The sequence below is a fragment of the Pseudophryne corroboree genome, chromosome 12, assembly GCF_028390025.1.
Source record: "Pseudophryne corroboree isolate aPseCor3 chromosome 12, aPseCor3.hap2, whole genome shotgun sequence".
Lineage (NCBI taxonomy): Eukaryota > Metazoa > Chordata > Amphibia > Anura > Myobatrachidae > Pseudophryne > Pseudophryne corroboree.
Window position 1 is genome coordinate 114,841,217 of NC_086455.1, and position 19,319 is coordinate 114,860,535.

The 19,319-nt window shown below is 47.3% G+C and overlaps 1 protein-coding gene across 2 annotated transcripts in view; it reads left to right on the plus strand.

The window, feature by feature from the left end:
- The window catches only part of SRP54 (signal recognition particle 54), a 60,636-nt gene that overhangs the window by 26,346 nt on the left and 14,971 nt on the right, over positions 1-19,319 (plus strand). For both annotated transcript variants that reach the window (XM_063947883.1, XM_063947882.1), the window contains exons 11-12: positions 11,021-11,107; positions 11,574-11,647. In XM_063947883.1, the coding sequence (XP_063803953.1) occupies positions 11,021-11,107; positions 11,574-11,647 (161 nt within the window). The remainder of the gene's footprint in view (positions 1-11,020; positions 11,108-11,573; positions 11,648-19,319) is intronic.

A 19,319-nucleotide genomic window follows, 5' to 3' on the forward strand; every position in this document is an offset into this window, starting at 1 on the left:
AGTGTTGGCGGCAAGTCACGCAGCGGTCACGGGCCCAGAGCTGCGGTGCCTGCCGCGGACAAACTGGCTCTGGGTTACAAGCCCAACAGTGCTCACTGTCTTAAGGCTTTGTGTGGACTGTATATGGATGTATAATGTTATTTTTAACATTGCCAGTATAAAATCACTGTCGGGGACTGCGCGCCATTACAGGTGGCGGGGCTTCCCGGAGCGAGAACAGAGGCGGGAAGGCGCCATTTCCTGCTGCTGTGGATCATCAGGCTGCATGAATGCTGCTCCTCCAGGGACCCATGCTACTACAGACTGTAAACTGGTACCAGTGGGTCATAGAAGGGCCGCTGTACTCCTATCAGGTCATACACATGCTTTCACACTTTGTGCTGCTGTGTTTCTGTGTGCTGGTGTCCGCTCCTCTGTGTCACTCCAGGGGCTCTCTAGGGTCTGTGTGGAGGTGTTAGTCAGTGGGCTAAGCTGTATTACGGTTGTCCAACATGTCTGTGGACATAGTTATGTGTACTGCTTGTAACTCAACCCCCTCTTCAGCGGGGTCACTCATGTGTGAGCAATGTTCTTTGTCACCACAGGGACACAGTTCACAGGCACCTGACTGGCTAGATAGCTTCACAAGCATGATTCAGAATGTAAATTCAGAATTGGTGGCTGCTAAAAGAGAGAGACAGGTGCTAAGACAAACTATTGATTGTGTGGCTAAGGCTGCAGATGCCAAGAAGGCTTATCAGCACCATCTAGTGGTATCCCATAAACGCTCACTGCCTCAGGTATTACACTCTGATCAGCCGGATGTGGATGATGATGATATGGATGAGGACAGCTCTCTGTCCCCTGGAGTGGAGGCTCCAATCTTTGCTATTAAAGAGGTCCTCCACATACCAGGTCATGCGGTGGAACCAGATGAGGAATTATATTTTATTGTTAGACCAAAGACCTCAGCAACTTTTCCTGTGTCTAAGGAATTAAACTCCCTGGCCAGGGAGGCTTGGTTAAACCCTGATAAAAAATGTAAGATCCCTCAGAGATTTTTAACTACTTTTCCCCTCTCTGCTGAGGACAGGAAGATATGGAAAAACACCCCATCAGTCGATAAGTCTGTATCCAGACTGTCCACAAAATTAGCACTACCGGTACCAGAGGCTGTATCCCTGAAGGAGCCAGCTGATCGTAAGATTGAGACTACGCTCAAGGCAATTTATACAGCAGCGGGCGCGGCACAGCGCCCCACAATAGTTTGTGGGTGGATTTCTTGGGCAGTAGTTAGGTGGTCTGACATGGTTATTGAAGGTTTAGACTCTCTACCCTGAGATGAGGTCATTACTCTGCTGCAACATATACAGGATGCTGCGACTTTATGAGCGAAGCTATTAAGGAATTGTGTAAGATACTGTAAATGACAGCACTACTGCTATGGCTGTTTCGGCGTTCAGGGCTCTGGGGTTACATCAGTGGTCTGCTGACTCCAGAAAGGGTGTAGAAAATCTTCTCTTCACAGGTGATGCCTTGTTTGGAGATTAATTATTTAATTGATCTCCCAGACTATGGCTGGTAAGTCTACCTATCTGCCGTCGGCTGCGCCGCCTGCTAGACGTTCTTACACCGGACCCTCCTTGCAGTCCTTTCCTGTGGCAAGGTTCAGAGGCAGGGGCCGATGGGCCTGCTCCACCTCCAGAGGATCTCGTAAGTCCCGTAAACCTACACCTGCCGTCTCCCTGGACCAGACCACCGGTGCCTGTACCTTCTCAGTTACACAACTGGGGTTTTTACTCCAGTCTTTTTGTTGTACCCAAACCAGACGGTTCGGTGCGCCCCATCTTGAACTCTAAGTCTCTAAACCCATATCTGCGGGTATTCAAATTCAAGATGGAATCCATGCGGGCGGTGGTATCAGCGCTGGAGGAGGGGGTGTTCATGGTATCACTGGATGTCAAGAACGCTTACCTACACATTCCCATGTGGCCCCCTCATCAGGCTTACCTCCGGTTCGCCATATTGAACGACCATTTCCAATTTCAGGCCTTACCCTTTGGATTATCCTCAGCTCCGAGGGTTTTCACCAAGGTCATGGCGGAGATGATGCTGCAGCTGCGCATGATGGGAGTGAACATAGGGGTCATTCAGACCCGATCGCACGCTGCCTTTTTTCGCAGCCGTGCGATCGGGTCTGAACAGCGCATGCGTAAGGGCCGTAATGTGAGGCGCGTCGGCCGCCAGCGACTGAAAGAACGCGTTCACAGCGGCGAACGCAAGAAGATTCACTGGAAGAGGCCGTCCGGGGGTGTCCAGGAAAACGCAGGCGTGCCCGGCCGTTTCCAGGGAGGGTTCCTGACATCAGCTACAGCAAGGATCATCGCAGCAGCTGAGTAAGTCTTGAGCTGTGCAGAGACTGCACAAACATTTTGCTTGTGCAGCTCTCTGCAGAAGCGAACGCACCACTGCAAAGCCATTACCCCCTCCCCTGTAGGCGGCGATTACCTGGTTGCAGCAATGCAAAAAATAGTCTGCGTGCGACCATGTCTGAATTAGGCCCATAGTCTACTACTTGGACGATCTCCTAATAAGGCTGTGTCCAGGGATTGTCTGCTGGACAGCATCGATCTGACGACTCGACTGCTGACGGATCATGGGTGGATCCTACATTTTCAGAAGTCTCACCTGGAACCGACCCAACATCTTCAATTCCTTGGAATGATACTGGCTACTGTGTCCCCAAAAGGTGTTTCTCCCAAGAGACAAAGCCTTGACTATCCAGGCTATGGTTTGTTCAGTGCTCAGTCCTCGCAAGGTATCCATACATCTTTGCATCCGATTACTGGGCAAGATGGTGGCTGCTTGCTTACGAGGCAATCCAATACGGCAGATTTCATGCCCGACCATTTCAGCTGGATCTGCTGGACAAATGATCAGGGTCTCACCTTCACATGCATCAAGAAGTGACGTTGTCCCCGCAAGCCATGATTTCTCTCTTATGGTGGATACAGGTTCCTCACCTGGTGGAGGGCAGGAGTTTCAATATCCACCCGTGGATTTTAACTGACAACGGATGCCAGCCTCCGAGGTTGGGGGGCTGTGACCCAAGGGGCCCGGTTCCAGGGGATTTGGTCATGACAGGAATCTGCCCTACCAATAAACATCCTGGAACTCAGGGCAGTTTACAATGCTCTTCTGCAGGCTTCTCATCTCCTGAAAGATCAGGCGATCCAGGTTCAGTCGGACAACAACCGACAAGGGGGAACAAGAAGCAGAGCGGCGATGCGAGAGGTGTCGAAGATCCTCCTCTGGGCAGAGGCGAACGCAAGGACCATCTCCATCATATTCATTCCGGGAGTGGACAACTGGGAAGCGGACTCTCAGCAGGCACGACCTCCATCCGGGGGAATGGGGCCTACATCCCAAGGTGTTTTAACATTTAATTCACTGGTGGGGCTGTCCACAGATAGATCCGATGACTTCTCGACTCAACAAGAAGCTACGTTACTGTTCCAGAACAAGGGATCCGCAGGCTGTAGCAGTGGACGCGCTGACGACACCGTGGATGTACCAGTTTGTGTACCTGTTCCCTCCGCTACCGCTAATCCCAAAGGTTCTCAAAAGACTAAGAAGGGAAAGCGTTCAGGCAATTCTAATTGCCCCAGATTGGCTTCGAATGGTATGGTACTCGGACCCTCTGACCATGTCTCTAGACGATCCCTGGCCTCTGCCGCTCCAAAAAGATCATCTTCAGCAAGGTCCGTTCGTCTATCCAGACTTACAGCGGCTACGTTTGATGGCATGGAAGTTGAGAGGGAGATTCCAGCAAAGAAAGGTCTCCCCCCTCGGGTTATTTCCACCATGGTCCAGGCCAGGAAGATGGTTACGTCAAAACACTATCGCTGTATCTGGAAAAAGTATGTTTCCTGGGGTGAAAGCTGAAAGGTTTCTCCTGTGGAGTTAAACTTGGTCGTTTTCTGCTTTTCCTACAAGCGGGAGTGGATATGGGCCTACGTCTAGGCTCCGTTAAAGTCCAGATTTCGGCGCTCTCAATTTTCTTCCAGAAACAACTTGCCCTGTTACCAGAAGTACAGACTTTCCTGAAGGGAGTTCTTCATATGCAACCCCCATTTGTTCCTCCCACGTCTCCGTGGAATCTCAATGTGGTTCTGTCCTATCTCCAGTTGGATTGGTTTGAACCCTTACATAGTGGAGTTGACATTTTTCACCTGAAGACGGTGATGTTATTGGCATTGGCGTCTGTCTCTGAATTAGGGGCCTTAACCTGTAAAAGCCAGGCTCCAGTGGACCCGATCTATACCCCAGTATCCACTACGTACTAGGAGAAAAGGAATTACCGGTAGGTATTAAATTTCTTTTTATTTGGTAAACAAAGTCTTTCATCGACCAAGCAAAATCTCCAGGAACTAGACTTCCAACAGCCCATGTTTATAAATGTTTTTGCTTTTCTTCTTCTGTCCACTAGGGGGCACTGGGTATAAATAGTTACGGATGTTTTCCCGGCAGCCCCTGACTCCCACTCCTAGTGTTCCCGCCAGGGTGCAGGCAGGATGCTACGGTGCAGCTATAGTATCACCGTGTGGCTAGCCAAGGAGGGAGTGCGGCCCCCACTGCATCACATCTTGGGGGCATGCCCAGCCACGGCATCATATCTGGGGGGCGTGCCCAACACTTATGCAGTGCTGGTATTCCCTCAAGCTCTCCCTTTAATGTGAATAGATGCTGTGCACATGCTATGGCGGTATATCTGCATCGGGCAAGCTGTTTTAGCATGGCACGGGTAAAAGGGCAAGGCACATTTTGGCATTTAAAAATCTGGCAGGTTGGGTCAGGTGACTTCCACGCGGGACTTAGGAGGGTACAGCACTTACTACCCCCGGATCCCGTAGATGCAGCCGGCCCTGAGAGACCTGTTCCCTGCTTGCAGGGACTCTCATCGTTGCGTCAATCACCGCCGGCTTAGCCCCAGTGTGCTGCTCTGCACACTAGACCACCAGGGCACAGAATAACAGGAATTCTAATGGCCACAGTCCCTGCTGGTGTTTTTTTCGCCACGGGGGAATGCAGGCGCTGCCTACTAGCCCCTCCCCACCCCTAGGCGCAGCAGTGTTGTCTGCCTGTCTTAGGATGACGACTCCTCTATCTCCTCCTCCTCGGACATGCTGAGCAGACGTTGCCTGCCTGCACCGCTGAGAGACAGAGAAGCCTGGGTCCTATCTCCCTATACCATGCTTTCACCATTGTACTTCTTCCTGCTTCAGTAGATGGATAGTTGAATATTTCTTACCACATTTTTTGTAATTGCTTGGAGTGCTCTCTGTACGTGAGATTTCTGGTGGCTTGTGTGTGTCCTGCTGTGGAGCGGTCACACTGGAAACAACCCAGGGGTCTGGGTGATAACCTAGCCTGTGGTAATATCTATATTGCACGTTATACTGTAGATACTTTTGGGGCTCATACACATATTGTATCTCGGTGCGCTTGCCACTCTTGCACTCCCAATGGTACACACCACTGCTTAAGTTAGTGTATTGGGTTGCATTTGGATTGCTTTACTATGTCTTCCAAGAATAGTTTCCTCAAGGAGTTGGGTACTCTTCCCGGCAGCCAGACAACGATGGCCTTTGTGTCCGTTGCTTTACAACTACATTACAGGAGACCCATTCAGCTGCACAGCCCAGTCAGGAGCCAGCTTGGGCTTCCACGCTGACTCAAGTAATGTCTGGGTTAGTGGACCAACTTGTAGTGCCAACGTCTGCCCCACCTGCTTGTGTGACAGCAGGTGCGCATTCCCCCCAGTTGTCCATTGAGGAGCCTTCATGAATGCAGTCGTTTACACAGTCCATGCAGGGGTTGGCGCAGGTCTTGGCTTCTGTCCAGCAGCTGCTTGACAGGGACAGTGCAGGCTGTCCAGACAGGAGTGCTCTGTGCTCTTATCTGATGACAAATCGGATAATGTTTTTTGTCCTTGCATCACGACACTGGTGTCTCAGTCACATCTGATGTTGATTCTTCATCAGTGCCTGAGGACTCTGTCACTGAGTGAGGTGGAGGCACTGGTCAAGGCAGTCAAAGATGTTCTCCTAGTTGAGGGCTTAGAGCCAACTCCTAGGCCCAAAGCCCTAGAATTAAAGTGCAAGAAAAATGAATTAACTGAATTCCCCACTTATAGGCAGATAAAGGATATCCTGAAGACTGGAAGCGCTTCGTCGGTTGAACCCATGCAGTTATCCAGCCGGATGGCTTCCTTTTATCCACGGCCTGCCAAGGACATAGCCAAGTGAGAGACTTAGGGGGTCATTCCGAGTTGATCGCACGTAGCAACTTTTTGCTGCTCGTGCGATCAACTAGACGCCGCCTATGGGGGAGTGTATTTTAGCATAGCAAGGCTGCGATCGCTTGTGCAGCCCTGCTATGCTAAAAAAGTTTTGTGTGAAACAAGACTAGCCCTGCAGTTACTTAACCTGTGCGATGGATCCAGCGATGGAAGATCCCGGAATTGACGTCAGACATCCGCCCTCCAAACGCCTGGACACGCCTGCGTTCGCTGCTCCACTCCCAGAAAACGGTCAGTTGACGCCCCGGAACTCCTTCCGCCAGTCACTCTTCTTGCGATCTCGGCAGCGATTGCTTTCTTCGTTATTCTTGTTGTTGCCCAGCGACGGTGCGCATTGCGCCCGACGCAGAACAGACCTGTTCGCACCACTGCGAAGAACCGCAGCATGCGAACGGATCGGAATGACCCCCTTAGTCTCCTGTTGGAAGCGCCCTCTGACACGGTTCTTTTCCACCATAGTTCCGAAAATTCCAGGAAAGGCAGAGGCTCTCATGGAGTCCTTTCGTTCCCTTCTGGACCCCAAGGTCATAATCCCGCCCCACCAACTCCAAGGGGTTATGGGGTTCTACACCAACCTCTTCCTGGTTCAGAAGCCGGATAACTAGTTCCAGCCTACTCTCAATCTGAAGGTGCTGAGCAGGTATCTTTGGATCCCTAGGTTTCGCATGGAGTCCCTTAGCTCCGTCATTCTAGCTTTGGAATTGGGGGATTTTATGGCATCATTGGACATCCAGGATGCCTATATACACATTCCTATCTGGGCCAACCACCAGTGTTCCCTCAGATTTGCATTCAAAACAATCATTACCAGATTCAGGCTTTACCGTTTGGACTGGCCACAGCACTTCGTGTTGTCGCTAAGGTCATGGAAGTCATGACAGCACACCTGCGTTACAGGGGTTTCGGAATCCTACCCTATCTTGATGACCTGCCTCTCCTGGCCCAGTTGCAGGATGTTTTGACGAACCACATTCAGCTAACTGTGGATCTTCTGCAGAGGGATTTCAGACTATAATGCGGGACAAGATTCATGTCCTGCAGTCCAAGATTTGCAAGTTCCTCAGTTATCATTGAGCGTTTATCCGTGCCTTTATGCGGTTCTTGGGGTCCATAGTTTCCACGTTCAACATGGTGGAGTATGCCCAGTTTCACTCCCAAACGCAAGTCTACAGGGGATCGGTTACTTGTCAGCAGACGTACCAAGGACGTTGGATGGATGAGGAGACCCAGTTATCGATCAATGTCCTGAAGCTCAGGCTGTCTACGGTGCACTTTGCTTGGCTCAGCCCCTCCTCTAGACGCATCCGGTCAAAGGGGCTAATTCAGACCTGTTCGCTCGCTAGGGTTTTTTTGCAGTCCTGCGTTGCATAGTTGCCACCCATAAGGGAGTGTATTTTCGCTTTGCAAGTGTGAGAACGCATATGTAGCAGAGCTGTACAAACTAAACTTTGTGCAGTCTCTGAGTAGCCCAGGACTTACTCAGCCGATGCGAACACTTCAGCCTGTCCGGGACCGGAATTGACGTCAGGAACCCTCCCTGCAAACGATTGGACACGCCTGCGTTTTTCCAAACACCCCCAGAAAACGGTCAGTTACCACCCACAAACGCCTTCTTCCTGTCAATCTCCTTGCGAACGCCTGTGCGAATGGGTCCTTCGCACAAACCCATCGCTGAGCTTTGTACCCGTGTGGCGCGCCTGCACATTGCGGTGCATGCGCAGTTTAGACCTGATCGCCCTCTGTACGAAAATGCAGCGAACGATCAGGTCTGAATTAGGCCCCAAATGCAGTCTGACAACATGAGTCTCCTACATCAACCACCGTGGAGGCACTCGCAGCACAATGAAAGAAGTAGGGCTCATTCTTCAGTGGGGAAGAGCCTTATCATCCGGCTCTATCATCATTGTTCATTCCCAGTGTCCAGAATTGGGAAGTGAGCTCTGCATATGGATGTCTTTCAGTTACTGGCCAGCCGTTGGGGCCTCCCAGAGACATGATGGCATCTCAGCCCAACCATCGGCTGCTTACGTACTGTTCCCGCACAGGGGATCCCAGGGCTCTTCTACTCTAAGTTCTTTTGGTGCTGTGGACGTTCCCACTCTGTTTCGATGATCCCGAGGGTGCTTCGCAAGTTCAAACTGGAGGGCATCATGCTGATCCTCGTGACACCTGAATTGGTTACGGTGGATGTGGTACGCCGATCTTCAGGATCTCTCCAACGATGTGCCTGTGTGTGCCTCTACAGCCATTTCGCGGGGCCTGTGCTTTAATTCAGATCTGGCCTGCCTCTCTTTGATGGTGTGGCTCTTGAGACATCCATCTTAAGCACAGAAGGTTTCTCCAGGAGGGTCATCCGTACTATGCTCAATGCCCACAAGCCATTGTCTGCTAGGATTTATCACCAGGTTTGAAAGACGTACTATACGTGGTGTTCAACCCCAGGTGATTCAGAGTTTCTTAACTTTCCTTATTAAAGGTGGGTCTTGATTTGGGCCTCTGCCTTGTCTGCCCTTTTCGGCGGCAGCTTGCTCTGTTGCTAGGCATCCAGACTTTACTACAGAGCACCCTTCACATACATATGATCCCCTGGAGCACCTTGGTCCTCAGGCCTCTACAGTCCACTCCATTTGAGCCCCTGGCTACGATGGACATCTGCTTGCTTACACTGGTTTTTTTACGCACCATTGAATCAGCCTGGAGGGTGTCCGGCTTAAGTGCATTGTCTTGACACTCTCCCTGTCTGATGTTTCATACCTATTGTGCGGTCCTCAGAACTCGCTTGGGTTACTTGCCCAAGGTGGTTTCTCTGTTTTACATCAATCAAGAAATTGTGGTACTGTCCATTAATTCTCCGAACACTACGGTGGAGGAAGTCCCCACACTTATCTGGACCAGACCAGAGAGATCCGTAAGTCTGATTCCCTTTGTCTTGTATGATGTGCACAATCGGGGCTGGCCGGCTTCAAAACATTCCTTAGCCGGGTGGCTCAGCTTGACGATCAACCATGCATACTCTGTGGCGGATCTTCCTGCCGTGGTAACTGCTCATTTCCACCTTGCTAGTGGTGACTTCTTGTGCAGCTCAGTGTGGGGTTTCCGTGGAACAGCTTTGCAAAGCAGGCCACGTGGTCCTCTGCCCACACTATTTTATTAGTTTTTATGCGTTTGACACCTTTTGCATCTTCAGACGCAGCCTTTTGGGCATACAATTCTTAGCGCAGCTCACAGCCCCAGAAGAAAAGATTTATTTTCTTACTTTGTTACATTATTTTCTTTGAGCCCTGGCTTGCATGGGTTGGTTCCTCTGTACCGGTTCTCTGAATGCCTTTAATGTGCTTGTCTGTGTGTGTGCCGGTCTTCCTTCTCACTCTCCTTTTCTTCACTACTGCTGTGGGCTTGCTAATTTAACTGGCTAGTCAGTGGCTGGGGTCGGGTATAGTGGAGAGGTAGTCTGGGGCTGCTGGGGGAAAAAATTGGAACACTTTGGTGCCTAGACTCTACTCTACAGGCTATACCCAGTGACCTTGTGCCCCCTATGGATTCAAAGAAGAGGATTTTTTTTCCTTTTACTTTCAGCCGCTTGGCCAAGTGGCTGAACTCATTATTGTTTAATGAGATCAGAGAATCATCATATATACAGGTCCAAAAGTTTAACATTCAATTGTGTTAAACAAAATTGAACATTACCCAATTTTACTATCCTTTTTGTGTTACCTCCCACTAGCTGATTTCTGCTCTCAGCCTATGGAAGGGCAAGCAGAAATCTGTTACCATTATGGGCTGATAAGTGCACAAGGAACTGCTGACACATCTAAAGGCCCATACACACTTGCCGATAGAATGAGCGACGTCGCTCATTTTGTCGGCCAGTGTGTATGCCGCCAGCGACGATTGATGCTCGGCCCCATGGGTCGGCAACGATCGTCGATGTCAGCAGTGCATGCAAGCTAGAGCTGCAAGCACAGCCGGCGGCTGCATGACGTCACTGAGCGATATGGGCGGTCAGAACGCTCAGTGTATACAGGCGACCGCCCGGCAGGGGAAACACTAGACGAGCGACGTCGTCTAGTGTGTATGGACCTTTACTGAATCTGTCCCTATGTTATTACACTGACCATATTTTGTAGTGCTGGATGGACTTTCTTTGCTTGTGGCCAGTAGGAGTACCTCTTACGTTTTTGTTTTTCAAACTAGCCCTTCTATTAACCTGTTCTAGGTTGACAACAATGGGAGTTGCAGCTAGTATCTGAACAAAACAAGAAGGTGTAAATATTGGTAACTGAAGCATAGCATATCCCTTTCTCCTCTATAGAGTATTTCAGCCTCAGTCTTTTTAACTGGGTTCTGCAAAAACTTAAGACTTTGGGGGTTTTCTCATGTATTGCATGACACTATGAATTTGTCCTAGTCAAACTTTGGTAAATCCTGGTGTTCTAGTTCTCCACTCATTTTATTGTCACCTGCTTCATCTAGCTTTTGTAGCGAGGAAATATCCTTTTGAGTGATGGCGACCCCCTGATGGACTTAGTAGAGACTGCAGTGTAGAATAGTACAATTATCAGTATATTATGTTTTCATGTAACGGTTCCCTTGAATAAACCAGTTGCTTGCAGAAGAATATTTATAATGTGGTTTTTAATGATTTTTTTAATTTATTTTTTATTACATTGTATCACTCAGGAATGGGAGACATTGAAGGTTTGATTGATAAAGTGAACGAGTTGAAGCTAGATGATAACGAAGCCCTTATAGAGAAGTTGAAGCATGGTAAGAAAATGTGCACTTTGGCACTGATGGGTAATGCAAGTGAACTGAATCTTCAGGAAGACGTATAACAAAAAATACACATGGATAAATCACTTTGATCTGTAAAGCAGTTTTCTTTCTTTGCAATATTGTAGTCTTTACTTTTTTTTTTATTTTTTTAAAATAAAAATAAAACCCACAAAAAATAAAAAAAAATTCTTAACTGCAATTCCAACATCAACTGGAACTCTAGGTCTCCTTCATTGAGTTGCTAGCTGTCTTAATGACTGTAGGCAGGAAAAGCCATTATCTTTATATAAATGTATGTGGATTAATCATTTGTCTAAATCCAGAGCCATAGCAAATAGCCCAGAATATTGTACTGAGCCCAGGTTTTGGTACATATTTGGTCACAGAACCTGATTTTGTCAGGATTCACTCTGAAAGAATTACTGATCTCTGTAATTCCTGTGTTTTTACATTTAAGGTCAGTTCACCTTGAGAGACATGTATGAACAGTTTCAAAATATCATGAAAATGGGTCCATTTAGCCAGATTCTGGTAAGTGCTTTGTGCCTATGCTGTACTGTACAGGTTGTACGGAGTAAGACTCGCACGTAAATCTGGCTGCATTGATTCCTGCTATAGAATATAAAGATACTTTTTTAATATTATGTTTGTTTTATATGGTAAACATTTCTTAGATTATAATATTGTTGGTATGCTTTCATAAATTGTCCCATTTAACTTATGCTGGGTACACACCTGTAGATATATCTGCAGATCAATTGATCTGCAGATATATCTACAGATGGACCAGCAGTGTATTGGGCATACTCACTGCCTGATCCATCGAGACTGACGTCACAAACTGGGCTGGCATTTACATGCGCCCGCCCAGTTGTGCTGTCAATAAACGCCAGCATCTGCACAGGTGCGTGCGGTAGGCTGTACACACAGCATGATGCGCCAATATATCGTTTGATATATTGTCCATCTGCTGTGCTGCAGTGCAGATGCGATATGTCTGTGAACTACAGCGTTCACAGACATACCGCTTGTACACACTGGCCGACTGTTCAAACAGACTGATATGTCGACCAGTGTGTATGCACCTTAACAGAAATACATGGAAGCTGTTGGGGAGGTTTTCATACACTTTGCAACACATTACCCTTCTAAACAACCAACCAAGGGAAAGTAAACTGAACGTCTGTCAGTGCACTGTCACTTTAGATTATAAAGCATAGCTGAGCATTAATTCAGCGTGCTACAGGAAAATAATGCTTTAAAAAATATATATTTAATGCAGAAAACTGAAATTGGTTGGTTATCGGATAAAATTAGATTTCCATAAAGCATCATTCAAATAATTCATCTATTTTTCACATACTGCATAGACCATTCCTCAGGGAACAATAACAATGCATGTGTTCCAGATTATCTAGCTAGGGCGCGGGTGTGTTAATTGATTAACACAATAGATCTACAGGTTGTATTAAACATTCTTTAGCATACCTTGAAAACACGCACTGTTCGGGTCCCATGAGGACTGAGTTTGAGAAACACTGACATAGGCCATATTATATAGGGCTTAGTACAGTTGTGAGCGATCCATCCAACTTGTGGCTGGTTGATGGTCTCCTTCTCTTGGTAAGAATTATCTGATGATAGATTAAGCGATTATACACAACAACACTTTTATGATACAAACAGGCAATTCTCCAAATGAATTTTTAGTTGTCATGACAATCTCCCAGCTCACCTTTCTACACACTTGGTGTCATTGTAATTCCACAAAGAAACGTGGCTCACACAATCAGACACAGCCTCCCCTGCAGCACTGTCACACTGTGGTCTCCACTTCACACACACTTCCAGGCCTGGTAATAGTAAAGGTGGTGGGGTTGGAATATTTCTGTCCCAATTTTTCACATACACAGTTCTACCTCAGGTTTTTTCACTCGCATTCACATCATTTGAAGTTCACTCTATCAGGATTTTCACCCCCTTCTTTCTGCATGTTGCAGCTATCTATCGCCCTCCTGGGCAACCCAAACAACAATTTCTAGAAGATTTTTCTGCCTGGCTCCCACACTACTTATCCTCTGACATCTCCACCTTCACTATTGGCGATTTCAATGTAGCTCTTGACAGTCCACAATCCGTTCATGCCTCCAAAGTGCTCTCTCTAATCTCCTCTCTTGGCCTCACCAAATCTGACTCCTGTACTCACCAGGAGGGCCACTGCCTTGATCTTGTGTTCACCGGGCTCTGCTCAGTTTCTGATTTCATTAACACTCCTTTCCCTCTCTCTAATCATAACCTGATCACCTTATCAATCTTTTCCTAAACTCTGACACTAAAAACAAGCAAGCCTCCTCTAACCCGCAGAAATACTAACAATATAAATTTTCAACAACTTTCCCCTTCTCTGCAACAACTGTTCTCACCAATTTCTACATTTACCACACCTGAGACTGCTGTATCCCACCTGCACCAGACTCTAGAGCGTGCCCTTGATGAAGTGGCTCCAGCTACCCATCACACTCTACGTAGGCTTAGATGCCAACCGTGGCACTCTAAATCGACAAGACACCTACAAAAACTATCACATAAAGTAGAACGTCAGTGGCGTAAATCTCAGAATCCAAGTGACTTTCTCACATATAAGACCACCTACCACTCCTATCATCAGGCCCTGGACACTGCCAAACAAACATATTTCCAATCTCTTATCTCTTCTCCTGCCACCAACCCCAAGTGACTTTTTAATACATTTAAATGACTTCTTTACCCTCCTTCACCTCCCCCACTAGCTACTATCCATGCACAAGAACTTGCTTCCTTCTTAAAGGATAAGATTGATAAAATCCGAGATGAAATGGTATGCTCTAACTCAGCCAGTGACCTGCTCAATTTCCTACCTGAACCCTCTGGCACTTTCTCTTCATTTGATCCCACAAAAGTAAAGGTGAAGTATCAACACTCTTTTCATCCTCCTACTCCACTACCTCTTCTCTTGATCCTATACCCTCGCAAGTCAGTAAAACTTTGTCTTCTGTGATTATCACAACCTTAACTAAAATCTGTAATTTCTTTCTTTCTTTCTTTCTTTCTTTCTTTCTTTCTTTCTTTCTTTCTTTCTTTCTTTCTTTCTTTCTTTCTTTCTTTCTTTCTTTCTTTCTTTCTTTCTTTCTTTCTTTCTTTCTTTCTTTCTTTCTTTCTTTCTTTCTTTCTTTCTTTCTCTTTCTTTCTTTCTTTCTTTTTCTTTCTCTCTCTGTCTTTCTCTCTCTGTCTTTCTCTCTCTGTCTTTCTCTCTCTGTCTTTCTCTCTCTGTCTTTCTCTCTCTGTCTTTCTCTCTCTCTTTCTTTCTTTCTTTCTTTCTTTCTTTCTTTCTTTCTTTCTTTCTTTCTTTCTTTCTTTCTTTCTGTCTTTCTCTCTCTCTTTCTTTCTCTTTCTGTCTTTCTCTCTCTCTCTCTCTCTTTCTGTCTTTCTCTCTCTCTCTTTCTTTCTCTCTTTCTGTCTTTCTCTCTCTTTCTGTCTTTCTCTCTTTCTCTTTCTTTCTTTCTTTCTTTCTTTCTTTCTTTCTTTCTTTCTTTCTTTCTTTCTTTCTTTCTTTCTTTCTTTCTTTCTTTCTTTCTTTCTTTCTTTCTTTCTTTCTTTCTTTCTTTCTTTCTTTATGCAGTGATTACTCCCATTCTGAAAACACAATTCTGACCCAAACACTCTCTCTAACTACCGTCCCATGTCTCTACAAGCTACTTGAGAGACTTGCCTACACTCGCCTTACACACTTTCTTCACTCCCACAAATTACTGGACCCACTTCAGTCAGGCTTTCGTGCCCAACACTCCACAGAGACCGCACTGACCAAAGTAGTGAATGATCTGGTCACTGCTAGATTGAAAAGCCATTACACAGTTTTTTTTTTTTTTTTTTGAATAGTGTTTTTATTCAACAAAATAATTAATAGTACAGACATTTCAGTGTACGCTGGGAAACACAGTTGGCATTATACAATATACTGAACCATATACCTCCCCAACAGTGTACATATACAGTGGGTGTTCCCAATAGATACTGTTCCAATTGCATTCTTCCCACAGAATACATATTTACTGAAGTCCGTAAACAAATCGTGATCCACATACTTAACATTTAAAATTTTATCCCTGAACCATTATTGTAAATACCCCAACTAGCAGGCCAGATATAGCCCACAACCCCCCTAACCCAAAACAAAACCCCCATAAAACAAACACAAACCCAGCAAACCTAAAACTACCCGAGTGTGTGAGGTGAGGTACAATAGCAAACTAAATAAAATAAAGTAAAGGAGGGAGAGAGGTCCGGCTCGGCACCTCAGGGCCCAGAGAACGCATCACAGTTACGGCCAGTGCCCCCTAAATCCGAAGGGCAAGGGATGAGTATGTGGAATTGATCCAAGGAGACCATATTTTCTCGTATTTGGTAAGGGCATTATTTCTCTAACGTCCTAGTGGATGATGGGGACTCCGTAAGGACCATGGGGAATAGACGGGCTCCGCAGGAGACATGGGCACTTTAAGAAAGAATTTAGATTCTGGTGTGCTCTGGCTCCTCCCTCTATGTCCCTCCTCCAGACCTCAGTTTGAGACTGTGCCCGGACGAGCTGGGTGCTGTTCAGTGAGCTCTCCTGAGCTTGCTGTGAGAAAGTATTTTGTTAGCTTTTTTATTTTCAGGGAGCTCTGCTGGCAACAGACTCCCTGCATCGTGGGACAGAGGGGAGAGAAGCAGCCCTACTCTCTGAAGCTAGGTCCTGCTTCTTAGGCTACTGGACACCATTAGCTCCAGAGGGATCGTACACAGGATCTCACCCTCGTCGTCCGATCCCAGAGCCGCGACGCCGTCCCCCTCGCAGAGCCGGAAGACAGAAGCCGGGTGAGTATGAGAAGCAAGAAGACTTCGAAATCGGCGGCAGAAGACTCCGTTCTTCACGGAGGTAAAGCACAGCACTGCAGCTGTGCGCCATTGCTCCCACACACCTCACATACTCTGTACGGGTGCAGGGCGTGGGGGGCGCCCTGGGCAGCATATGGACCTCGTTTGGCAAAAGTACACATATATACAGTTGGGCACTGTATATATGTGTGAGCCCCCGCCAAGAAAATGTAGATTTAAGCGGGACAGAAGCCCCCCGTCGAGGGGGCGGGGCTTCTTCCTCAGCACTCACCTGCACCATTTTTTCTCCACAGCTCCGCTGAGAGGAAGCTCCCCAGGTTCTCCCCTACAGATACACGGTAGAAGAGGGTAAAAAGAGAGGGGGGGCACATAATTAGGTGCAAAAAAAAAACAGCAGCTACTGGGTTAAAATTAAGTTACTGTGTTATTCCTGGGTTTATAGCGCTGGTGTGTGTGCTGGCATACTCTCTCTCTGTCTCTCCAAAGGGCCTTGTGGGGGAATTGTCTTCAGATGAGCATTCCCTGAGTGTGGGGTGTGTCGGTACGTGTGTGTCGACATGTCTGAGATAAAAGGCTCCCCTAAGGAGGAGATGGAGCAAATGTGTGTGTGAGTGGTGTCTCCGTCGACAACGCCGACACCTGTTTGGATATGTGAAATTAAGTGCTAAGGTAAATTTATTGCACAAAAGATTAGAGAACAGACAGGGAATCTACCCATGTCTGTCCCTATGTCGCAGAGACCTTCAGAGTCTCTCAATGCTCACTATCCAAAATAATAGACACTGATATCGACACGGAGTCTGACTCCTGTGTCGACTACGATAATGCAAAGTTACAGCCAAAATGGCAGGAAAGTATTCAATATATGATTATTGTAATAAAAAATGTTTTGCATATCACTGATTACTCATCTGTCCCTGATACAAGGGTACACATGTTAAGGGGAAGAAAGCTGAGGTAAATTTCCCTCCTCTCATGAAGAAAAAGAGCGGGAATCTCCAGACAAGAGACTGCAGTTTCCCACAAAGAATTCTCAGGGAGTATCCTTTCCCTACTAGGGCCAGGATGTGATGGGAATCTTCCCCTAGGGTGTCACGTTTGCCCAAAAGGTAGCGCTGACTTAACAGCTATCCTCAGGGATCCTGCAGATAGCATGCAGTAAAAGTACTTTGACGTCCATTTACACACATTCTGGTACACTACTCAGACCGGCGATTGTGTCGGCATGGGTTTATAGCGCTGTAGCAGCGTGGACAGATACCTTATCAGCGGAGGTTGAGACCCTAGTATGTATGTGTGTGTGTGTGTGTATGTATATGTATATGTGTATATATATATATATATATATATTAATGTGTGTGTATGTATATATAGATATATATAGAGATATATAGAGATATATATATATATATATATATATATATATAAGATGCTGTCTTAGATAGATATATATATATAACATGCCCAAAGAGACTTTAGTCTACTGGGTTCTAGAGTCAACGCTATGTCGATTTCTGCTTGACGTGTCCTGTGGAACATGCAATGGACAGGTGATGCCGACTTAAGAGGCATATGGAAGGTTTACCTTACAAGGCTGAGGATTGTGTGGCTAGGAAAGCACGACATTATCAAATGCAGTCTTTTCGATCACAAAGAAACAAGAAAGTCCGAGGTGCGTCCTTTCTTGCCAGAGGCAGGGGTAGAGGAAAGAAGCTGCACAACACAGCTAGTTCCCAGGAACAGAAGTCCTCCCCGGCCTCTACAAAATCCACCGCATGTTGCTGGGGCTCCACAGGCGGAGCTAGGCCCGGTGGGGGCACGTCTTCGAAATTTTAGCCACAAGTGGGTTCACTCCCTGTTGGATCCCTGGGCAATAGATATTGTGTCTCAGGGATACAAGCTGGACTTCGAGGAGATGCCCCCTCACCGACGGCCCTGCCGGCTTCCCCCCACGAGAGGGAAATAGTGTTAACTGCAATTCACAAATTGTATCTTCAACAGGTGGTGGTCAAGGTTCCCCTCCTTCAACAAGGAGGGGGTTATTATTCGACCATGTTGTAGTCCCGAAACCGGACGGTTCGGTCAGACCCATATTGAATTTAAAATCCCTGAACATATACCTGAAAGGGTTCATGTTCAAGATGGAATCGCTGAGAGCGGTCGTCGCAAGCCTGGAAGGGGGGGATTTTATGGTGTCTCTGGACATAAAGGATGCATACCTTCATGTCCCCATTTATCCACCTCATCAGGCGTACCTCAGATTTGTGGTACAGGATTGTCATTACCAATTTCAGACGTTGCCGTTTGGTCTCTCCACGGCACCGAGAATATTTACCAAGGTAATGGCGGAAATGATGGTACTCCTGCGGAAGCAAGGGGTCGCAATTATCCCATACTTGGACGATCTCATAAAAGCGGGATCAAGAGAGCAGTTGCTGATCAGCGTAGCACTTTCTCTGGAAGTGTAACGGCGACACGGCTGGATTCTAAATATTCCAAAGTCGCAGTTGGTTACTACGGCTCGTCTGCCTTTCCTAGGCATGATTCTAGACACAGACCAGAAAAGGGTTTATCTCCCGATAGAGAGAGCTCAGGAGCTCATGACACTGGTCAGGAACCTATTAAAACCAAAACAGGTGTCAGTGCATCACTGCACTCGAGTCCTGGGAAGGATGGTGGCATCATACGAGGCCATTCCCTTCGGCAGGTTCCATGCGAGGACCTTTCAATGGGACTTACTGGACAAGTGGTCCGGATCACATCTTCAGATGCATCGGTTAATCACCCTATCCCCCAGGGCCGGGGTGTCTCTCCTGTGGTGGCTGCAGAGTGCTCACCTTCTCGAGGGCCGCAGATTCGGCATTCAGGACTGGGTCCTGGTGACCACGGATGCAAGCCTCCGAGGGTGGGGAGCAGTCACACAGGGAAGAAATTTCCAAGGTCTGTGGTCAAGTCAGGAGACTTGCCTTCACATCAACATCCTGGAACTAAGGGCCGTATACAACGCCCTACGTCAAGCGGAGACCCTGCTTCGCGACCAACCGGTTCTGATTCAGTCAGACACCATCACCGCAGTAGCTCATGTAAACCGACAAGGCGGCACAAGGAGCAGGGTAGCGATGGCGGAAGCCACCAGAATTCTTCGCTGGGCGGAAAATCACGTAAGCGCACTGTCAGCAGTGTTCATCCCGGGAGTGGACAACTGGGAAGCAGACTTCCTCAGCAGACACGACCTCCACCCGGGAGAGTGGGGACTTCATCAGGAAGTCTTCGCACAGACTGCAAGTCG